This window comes from Urocampus carinirostris, chromosome 5, assembly GCF_059441175.1.
Source record: "Urocampus carinirostris isolate Australia breed hairy pipefish chromosome 5, RoL_Ucar_1.0, whole genome shotgun sequence".
NCBI classification, from domain to species: Eukaryota; Metazoa; Chordata; class Actinopteri; order Syngnathiformes; family Syngnathidae; genus Urocampus; species Urocampus carinirostris.
Window position 1 is genome coordinate 3,300,021 of NC_142353.1, and position 10,494 is coordinate 3,310,514.

Here is a 10,494-nt window from a genome sequence, read left to right on the forward strand (position 1 = left end):
TGACTGGTTAGCACATCTGCCTCACTGTTTAGAGGTCTCAGGTTTGATCAGAGCTACAAGACTGCCTGTTCCGTTTGCCTGTTCTCCTCTTGCCTGTGTGGGTTTCCCAGACATTCCGGTTTCCTCTCAAGTTCTAAAAACATGCACGGCAGGTTGATTGGCGACTCCAAATTGTCACTAAGTATGGACGTGTGTGTGAATAGTTGCATGCCTATGCCTTATACAGTGTTCATTTTAGCTCTGAAAAGTGATGGGTCCCGGGGACTCGCATGCTCAAAAATCTATGGGTCCTAACAGAGATCTATGGGCCCCCAAAATTTAGTGTTATCGAGGTTGAAATTGTAAGTCGGCGACAAATATATAAATGAATATATAAATCTATATATTCATTCAGTTTTAATCATCACACTTAATTGGTAGTACAAAGCAGTTATCACTTCAGATTCTTCAGTTCACAAAAATATTGTACATTATACAAAATAATATTGCTGAAATATTAGTCCATATATTCATGCAGTTTTAATCACTTCAGATTTTTCAGTTCATATATTCTTCGTGGTTTTCTGTCCCGCCAGTTGTAATGCCTTCTCAAGGTCCAATTGCAGCAACGGAATTTCCATAGCTAATTTGTGGTTTTCATTGTCGTTGTGTCGATCCAATGTGCTTATCTGAAAGTTCCTCTTGCCAAATGATTTATGCAATCCAGTTTTTTTGTAACGCTGGGTGCACGCATCACAGAACATGTAGCCTCCATTATCATCGTCCTCATAGCGTAACCAGGATTATAATTGTGTCCATTTTGGCAGAAAAGTCCTTTTCTTGCTCGGATTATTCTTTTGTTTATCTTTCGTCGAATCGTTTGCTTCAAAACACGTGATTTCCTTGCCTTCGCGGTCTTCCGAAGAATTTCTCCGCCAATTTTTCGTGCCGGAATTATTGCCGTTGTTACCATTTTCTGTATTGTGTTTCGACCTAATACCGACACTGAAGAAATTACCAATTTTTTGTTGATTTGCACCTAATACCAACTGTTTTTACGGAGGCATATTTCTCTTTCACTCGACAACCACCAAAACAATGACGTCATCGCGAAGCAACGAGACCTCGTTTGCCGAAATCGGCGCGAGACCAAAACAACGGTGACGGATCTGCCTGACGAAAAGTTTGGAGTGCGGTAAATCTTTGTTAAAAAAAAAAAAAAAAAGTAATCGGGTAATAATGACAATTTTGTGTCAAAAAAGTTGCGTCCCGGGGACGCACGCTGATTTGACCCAATGCGTCCCCAGCAAAAATGATGCGTCTAGGACACGGGGACGCGGGCAAACGAGAACATTGCTTATATAAAGCTTTTCATTTTTTATGGCTTCCACCAACATGTATTTTTTTGGGTTCAATATGGCTCTTTCAACATTTTGAGTTGTCAACCCACGGTTTGGGGTGTCTCCTACCCACTGCCTGATGTCAGCTGAGATGGCCTCCAGCACCACAATCCTAGTGAGGAGGGGCAGTTTGCAAAATGAGTAAACAAATTAATATTGTTAAAAAAATTCTAGCGTGATACATTTACCGTAGTTTCCGGACCATAGAGCGCACCTAATTATAAGCCGCACCCACCACTCTTTAAGTGATTTGACACTTTTGTACTTATACAAGCCGCACCTATGTATAAGCCGCGGGCGCCCGCATTAAAGTATGCGACACAGCCACATGTTTAACCTGGGCCAGGCAGTAAGTTCCATAATTGTAACTTTTTTTGGTTTGGTTTGAACAAATTTATTGACACTAAAAACAGAAAACAATCATGACAATCTCAACAGCAAATAAGCACATTCACAATATTATATTCCAATATGACGTTTTTAACAGCAAACACAAAGTGAGGTTTGAACAAACCTTCTCGAGGGGGTTTTTATGGGTTATTGATCTATCTTCGTTATTCATTATCCATTATCCGTTATCGGTCAGTTCATAATACGCTACAAAGCCTAGGAGCCGGGACACTTACTCTCAGCCAAAAGGCCAAGCTAAGGTCCTAGCCCTAAAGCCTTGCCGCGATCATTGCGAATGCACCGTTCCCGGTGGTACTGCAATACCGGGCCGATGCGTGGAGTGGACAGAGCAAGCTCATATTCCATCTCCGAAATGCAAAAATCAAAGAGGCCAAGCTAAGGACCTAGCATCAAATGGCCAAGCAAGGCCAAGAAGGCCAAGCTAAGGACGTAGCATAAGGTACGCAGTTCAAAAACCACAACCGGCCAACACGACCAGAAATCAAATAGTACACAAATGCAGAACCACAGTTGACATCACAAATGGAAAATGATACCCCTAATTAAGGTATGATGCAGACTTGTAAAGTCGGGGTCCCGTTAAAAGTAATCCAAGGAAACAAAATGTATATTTCCAAAGTTAAGGGTGGGAAAAATATATATCCACTATTGTCCGCTGCGACAACAGACAGATCTACCAGGAACTCAGCTTTACCACATTTCCCATCAGCCCGCGTTTGCTCCGCCCCTTATTTTTGATTCGTCCGTAGAATACATAGCAGAATAAATCTCTAAAATATATACATTACAAAAATATACAGTTGCAAATACATATTATACATGGTTACACATATTTACGAAGAAAGACGGTACACCGAGAGAGTTTTCAAAGCTTTAATAATATAACTTTCATCTCAAACCATGCCTTTGAAAACTACCAACACGCTAGTAGGAACACGCTCGCAGTGTATCAAACATACCTGTAAAATAAAGCATCCCGTGAATGTACCTTAGCTTGGCCTTTTGGCTGAGAGTAAGTGTCCCGGCTCCTAGGCTTTGTAGCGTATTATGAACTGACCGATAACGGATAATGGATAATGAATAACAAAGATAGAACAATAACCCTTAAAAACCCCTCACGGTAGATCGTCTTTAACTTCCTTCTCATAAATCTCGCGGGGGCATCTTCCTCACTATCGGAACATACCTTAACTTTTCAGAAAACATATGCCAAAATTTAGAAATTGCAGTCTTTCTTGGCGCACACATTCTACTGGTCTTAATCTTACTTTTTAAACTCCTGCGCCGCTAGTGGCCGTTAAAAAAATTCCATTGAATAAGCCGCAGGGCTGAACATTCGGGAAAAAAGTAGCGGCTTGTAGTCTGGAATTTACGGTAAAAATAAAGAAATCCCACAATGCAAATGAAGCCTCAAAGTTTATGAAATATTATATTTTCCATTTGTATTCTGTGTTAGTTAGTGGCACTTGCCGTAAATAATATTGAGACCCACTTCAATTAAGGACTAACTAGCTGTTCCTGAAACAGTATGTTTTGCAATAGCTTATACGTTAGTTGTGTGCAATGTTCCTGACAACAATTATTGCATTTGGCAGCTGTAGACATCGAAAAAGTGTTTTAATGAACTAAGCTATGTAGCAAAGTTAAGAGTATGATATCTTCAGTTTGTAATTCTTAAATATTTATCGATAACCCGCCATCTATCCATTTTTCATGCATACTTTAATCTAAATTATTTTCTTTCTTTCGCTTTACTTACTTAATAGCGGTCAAGTTTGGCCGAATGTCAAAGAAACAACGCGACAGCCTGTATGCAGAGGTCCAAAAGCACCAGGCGCGGCTACAGGAGCAGCGGCAGCAGCAGACCGGCGAAGCAGAAGCTTTGGCACGCGTTTACTCATCTAGCCTAACCAATGGACTCTCCACTCTTAACCACGAGATTGGGGCCACTTATGCCAACGGACACATCATTGACCTGCCCAAGGGCAGCCACGCTAATGGTGGTGGACCTCCCGGGGGTTACTACGGGATAGATTCCACCCAACCGTCTCCAGACCAGTCGGGCCTGGACATGTCAGGCATGAAGCACATTAAACAAGAACCCGTGTACGACTTGACACCAGTGCCCAACCTTTTCAGCTATGGGGGCTACCAGGACAGTCAACTGGGACACAACAATGTCAGCATGGGAGAACTAGGTAAAGATGACACCTGATTTGATATAGTAATAGTACGAACCAGTCATTGAAAATATGTCTTTTATGGTACATGAGCCAATATTTTGAATATTTTATTTGTTTTCTTGTGCTAATAGCAAGTATTTATAGACACAAATCCCCCCAAAATCAAATTTTATTATTTTAGTTAAAAAAAAAAAAATCTCCCTTCCTGTCATATAGTATACCAATTTTGCAGGTGATTTCAAAGGTTAAAATGAGCAATATTAAATACCCAGTGTGGGAGCCAGTGTGATTATTGGTTAAAAAAAAAAACACCCTTATGAATATGTTTGGTTTATATACTGTGCATATATTTTCAAAATTGCAGTAATGACGTCACTTGATTTGCTTCAAATGTTTATAATATACAGTACATGTATTAAATTATTTGAAAATACAACGTACTGCTGTTTGAGAACCACTGTCCGGGGTGCCAAAATTATTGAATATTTACATTTATGCACACACACACATACAGTAATTAACACCTCTGTATGAAATGCATACCAGAAAAATGCATCACAAACGATTGTCTAGCAAATGCTAAAATCACTTACGTTTTTTTCCTTTCAGACCGCATAGCTCAAAATATTATCAAGTCACATCTGGAGACGTGTCAGTACACTTCAGAGGAGCTGCAGCAGTTGGCCTGGCAGACACACTCCTACGAAGAAGTCAAAATGTATCAGAGCAAGGTGAGTTGTTTTTCTAAAAATGTTCTGTGGTCCTTCCTTGTTGTTTACAATCAAAACTATTCCTCTGCATCAAGGGTCGGGAACCTTTCTGACCCAAACTGCCATAAAAGCAAAGACATTTTTTTGATTGAGCAGGCACACTATACTGTATATTTTAAGTGAAAATTCAACAAAACCACTAAACCTGCTCTCCAGACAAAATCTAGTTCTTCATCACATTTTTTTTCTCGGTGTGGCATTTAATCTCATCTCATTAGCTGCACCGCTTATCCTCAGTATGGTCATGGGAATGTGTCATTTAATGATTTGATCAAATCTATAAAATAATAATAATGCCAGAGCCAATATAAATATAGAACTTAAAATGTGTCTCCCGCTTAAGAGTGTTGAAGCCTCTTTTTAACTGTCATTTTTGTTCTAAATATTGGTTTTAAAACAAGGTGCAAGCACAGTTCGTTTGTAAAAATGTCCCAAAATACTGCAAATGATAAGGATATTGTCATATTTACCTTCGGCAAAGACTGCACTGAGCAAGAGAAGGGAGTACCTTGCGCTGTAGGCAGAGATCCGCCCACCTCTACTGCTCACCCAATCAAATTGCTCTAAATGTTATTTTGGCGTGTTTGTTAACTTAGTTTGATCAGTGGGTTTTCATCATAAAGTATCTCACCAGTGAACATACATAGTTTAATAAGCTTCCATTTGAAGAGTTTCTTTGCAACCTTCTGCCAAACGCTTTATGTGATACTCAGACTGTTAACTGTATTTGACAATGTGCCCTATATATAGTGGACTGAACCAAACAACTTGACAGTGTTACTTGGATTTTGTATGTACCACAATTGTGATGAAATTATTCAAGTTTGAAACGCCAAAGAGAAATGTATAACAGTTACATTTAATCTCCGAACCATATGTAGTCATTAAAAGAGCCATATATGGCTCGCAAGTCATGGGTTCCCGACCCCTGCTCTACCTAATGATCCAGCATGTCATGTAAATACGATGTAACTTAATTCCTATGAATATGCAACGGCGTGGGAGAGAAGTGGGTGGTGACAGACAACCTACCTGATTGTAACGGAAGAAATGTGCTTTGGTCTGCTAGCCTCGGGACGTGTTGTGGCAGCAGTGTGCCATTCAGATCACGCACGCCATCCAGTATGTGGTGGAATTTGCCAAGCGCATTTCAGGGTTTATGGAACTGTGTCAAAATGACCAGATACTCCTGCTCAAATCAGGTGAGTTGGTTCCCATCAGCCTTCAAGTCATTATGTGCACACCAAGGCCTTTTTAAAAAAAAAGCTGATTGTATGTTTTTGGCTTCTTCAGGTTGTCTAGAAGTTGTACTGGTGAGGATGTGCAGGGCTTTCAACCCTCTCAACAACACGGTGCTTTTTGAGGGGAAGTACGGAGGCATGCAGATGTTTAAAGCACTAGGTAAGACGTGATTGGCTTTGTATTTCTGTCAGCTGTAGATGACAATCGAGGCTACCTTAAAAAAGGCATGGATCATTTGTCCTGTGAAGGTAGTCGTATTCCTCTGAGCATTTAGACTACAAAAAGAGTAATGACTTTATTCCTCTCCTTTGTCCTCGTCTTTGTGTTTGCTTTCAAGGTTGCGATGACTTAGTGAGCGCGGTGTTTGACTTTGCCAAGAGTTTGTGCTCACTGCAACTGACAGAGGAGGAGATTGCTCTTTTCTCGGCAGCTGTCCTCATTTCCACAGGTCAGTGAACGTATGCTAATTATATTGGAATCGAAATAGCTAAAGCACGTTTTAACAAATTCACATTTAAAACTCATTGTAAAAAATGATGATCTAGATGACATAAGAAAAGTATTCGATCTTAATCCCATCATCACACTATTTTTACTCACGGTACAATATTGTATTGTTGTGGCTGAACTCTTTTCCATATTGTTCCATTACAACGTTGTACAACGTGGCACCGTATGTAAAAAATAGTGTGAGGATGAGATAAAATGTACTGCCTTTTTCTTTATCATCTACAATCCTAATACCCTAGTGGTTAGGATTTGGCACATTCGCAATCACAGCTAATGTCACTGCATTATTTTCTCACCCGGTATTGCAGTACCTCCGGGAACGGTGCATTCGCAATGATCGCAGCAAGGCTTTAGGGCTAGGACCTTAACTTGGCCTTTTGGCTGAGAGTAAGTGTCCCGGCTCCTAGGCTTTGTAGCGTATTATGAACTGACCGATAACGGATAATGGATAATGAATAACGAAGATAGAACAATAACCCTTAAAAACCCCAAAACCCCATTCGCAATGATCGCAGCAAGGCTTTAAGGCTAGGACCTTAGCTTGGCCTTTTGGCTGAGCGTAAGAGTCCCGGCTCCTAGGCTTTGCAGCGTATTATGAACTGACCGATAACGGATAATGGATAATGAATAAAGAAGACAGAACAATAACCCTTAAAAAATCCCCCCCCTCTTGTCGCCACATTCCCGGTTCTATTTCCAGTGCATCGAATGCTGGGCAGATGAGGTCGGCGAGATTTGTCAATTGATCAAACATTGCTCAATTACTGAGATATACTACCGTAAAACCTGAGTACAACAGGCCACCAATCTTTTATTTTTTTTACGGGTGGAAAAAAAAATGCTTCTGTTCATGAATAAACGTGGTGTTAGCAAAATAAGAATGTAATTTTTTTTCTTTCTGTGCGGCGCAGAACCAAACGCCCCACGGCCCTGTAGGTAGTCCACGGCCAGTGGTTGCCGACCACTGATTTTAAGGACACATATAACAAGTCAAGTCAAGTCATGTTTATTTGTATAGCCCTTAACCACAACGAGTCTCAAAGGGCTGCACAGATCACAGATTATTGCAAACCACAGACTATTATGACACCATCCCCTGATCTAAAACCTATAGGAGGGCAAGGGAAAACTCAAAAACCTCAACTGTGGTAAAATAATCATCTTAAGTAAAACGTTCTTGTTTCACTGGTCGAGGTAATTATTTTACCTTATTTACTACATTACTACATAATCAGACATTTTTTAGTGTACACATTCTATAAAGAATAAGAAAAAATGTTGCTCTAGGCCACACTTTGCAACATAACCTGATGGTTGCTAGGTCCTCGGGGATATTGTTTTCTAGCTCCCCCAGTGTTGCAAGGATTCAGGGTACATAAAACTTGCTTTTTAAAGAAAGAGGTCACAAGCACTTCAGTCCACTGACGTTGGAAATCATTTGGGGATTGTCCTATCCAGCATTCCCATCAATCTATTTGGCAGCTGCTCATTAGAAAATTCCCCAAAGAAGGACACCAGTATTAAAGAGCACCAACTTGCTATAAAAGGTATTCAAATCCATTAGTCATTTGGATGTGGAAGTGTCTAATTGATTTGCATCTCTGGGTGACGACTCTGACCAATAACAGTTTAACCTATTTAGAAATTAGGAGTCAAGGACACATGATGCCTGATATTAGACGCACTCAATCTAAGAGAACAAGACCTGTTCTTGTCAATCAAAAATGTTTGTCAGTGTAATACATATAATAGTGTGCTGTTGTGTGTATTTGACAGTAACTGTCCTTGAATTGTGTAATGTGTTGACCCACAAACTACAGTAAGGCTGCAGCTATAACGACAACAAAAGAAAATCTTTGGGGAAAATGCTTTTATCAAAAATACCTGCACTTCAAAAAGAAACAATCCTGTTCCAATGGATTGTGCATGGATTGTTTAGCAAAATTTGATGAATTTCATTCTTATTTTACTAGAAAACAAGTTTAAATGTAGTAGAATAAGATGCATAGTACTTCAAATATGTCAAATAAGAAAGTAATGCATACAAGATTTAGGATAAAATATATGGATATTTTTTGCTCATTTTTGGTTAAATATATTTCTTAGGAAAAGCAATTAGATCTGAGCAAAATAATCTGCCAGTAGAAAAAGGTAATGTTACTGAATAAATGTTTTACTACATGTGTACGCTGTTACGCTGTAATGGACAAAATGAGTTTAGCCATTTTTAAAATAAGTTTTGTTTTTTAATTCATGAAAACTTCTCTTCTCTTTTAAAACCATTTTCAGATCGCCCCTGGTTGATGGAGCCCCGCAAAGTCCAGAAACTACAGGAGAAGATCTACTTTGCCCTTCAGCATATTATGCAGAAAAACCACATGGATGAAGATGCGTTAGCTAAGGTAAGCCAAGGCGCTTTTGCTGCAAACATTGTGCGAGATTCAAAAAGCAACTGGTGATATGAGTGAATAAACTAGAATGAAGACTTTTAATGTACACCACCTTTTAAAAGTTTGGGGTCTCACACAAACAAAGTTGTATTTTTCATTAAAAAAATCCCTTTAAATGATCAAATGAGTTGTCCAATGTCTTGTTGTTTTTCCCATTTGCATCTCTTTCCTTTGTTGACTAGTGTAGATTTGTCTTTTTTGCCATTCTGCTCTAAAGGCTAGCATCTCTAAGTCACCTCTTCATTGTACAAGCAGACACCGGTGTTTTGCGGGTAATATTTAATGAGGTTATTAGTTGACGACCTGTAAGGCGTCTATTTCTCAAACTAGACTAATGTACTCATCCTCTTGCTTGGTTGTCCAGCGGGGGCTGCACTTCTCTTTCTACTCTGGATAGGGCCTGTTTGGGATGTTCTCTGCAGGAAGTACACACTGTAGTAGATCTTCAGTTTATTTGTAATTCCTTACACGGAATAGTCTTCATTTCTTAGAACAAGACTAGGTTGTTGGGTTTCACACGAAAGTTTTTTTTTTTTCTGGTCATTCTAAAAGTTTAATCACACCCGCAAATGTGATGCTCCAGATACTCAACTAGCTCAAAGGAGGCTCAGTTGTATAGGTATGGTCGGGCCTGAAAAATCCAGCCTGACTCTACCCGGCCCGTAGGTATTAAAGTCCAAACCAACTCGAGCCTGACCTATTAATTTGATCTGAGGGACCAGGCCCGAACTAAACCTGAAGCTGCACCATGGCGCCCAAGTGCAGCTTTTGTTTTTTTCGGGCTCGGTCCTTCAAATTAGGTGCAAACTACCCTCGGCACCAAAGTGTGTTACTTAAGTAAAAGTACTGTTACTTCAGAATAATATTACTCAAGTAGAAGTAAAAAGTAGTCATTCAAAAAATTACTTGAGTAAGTGTGCCGAACAGCATGCATGCTGTGCAGATCATCCATGAGAAAAAAATAAAAACGGGAGACAGAAGCCCGGCCCGACTTAATGATTGATATTTTAGGCCTGAACCCAGCCTGAATTCGGGTTCGGGCCAGGGCCCGGGCCCAAGATCTTACCTCTAATCAGTAGTCTAGTCAGTTGTCAGCAATTACAAACCTCACGAACACATCACGGCACCTACTCACACCAAGACAGACTATGTAGAATACCGTGACCAAGTTAGCAATTTACGATAACAATGTTGTTTTCTCCCAGTTACAGAGACAATCCGGATTAGAGCTACAATAGGCAAGAATACATGAAAGGGCCTTGAAGACAAGATCGGTCTTTAAAAAATGTATATCTTGTATAAAAAATGTTATATGGTGTACAGAATGTGAAATTATCAAAAAACATGCGGGAAAAACATTTAAGTTGACAGGACAAGTATGTGATCTCCATGACTCCTACTTGGAAGCTTCTTTCTCTGCAGCACACGTACAAATTCTTTCCTGCGCTCATAATAAACTCACATTTTACTTTGTTAATATTATCTTATACATTTTAATACTGTATTTTGTTATATGATTATTATTTGAACGTGTTTATAGTGATCAGGA

At 39.6% G+C, this 10,494-nt stretch overlaps 1 protein-coding gene and 1 pseudogene across 2 annotated transcripts in view; one reads left to right on the plus strand and one right to left on the minus strand.

Moving 5' to 3' along the window:
• The window catches only part of rorb (RAR-related orphan receptor B), a 60,672-nt gene that overhangs the window by 45,614 nt on the left and 4,564 nt on the right, over window positions 1-10,494 (plus strand). For both annotated transcript variants that reach the window (XM_088335346.1, XM_088335345.1), the window contains exons 4-9: window positions 3,557-3,988; window positions 4,583-4,704; window positions 5,813-5,945; window positions 6,037-6,144; window positions 6,323-6,433; window positions 8,785-8,897. In XM_088335346.1, coding sequence (XP_088191472.1) covers window positions 3,557-3,988; window positions 4,583-4,704; window positions 5,813-5,945; window positions 6,037-6,144; window positions 6,323-6,433; window positions 8,785-8,897 — 1,019 coding nt within the window. The remainder of the gene's footprint in view (window positions 1-3,556; window positions 3,989-4,582; window positions 4,705-5,812; window positions 5,946-6,036; window positions 6,145-6,322; window positions 6,434-8,784; window positions 8,898-10,494) is intronic.
• On the minus strand, window positions 2,060-2,219 carry LOC148364983 (U2 spliceosomal RNA; annotated as a pseudogene).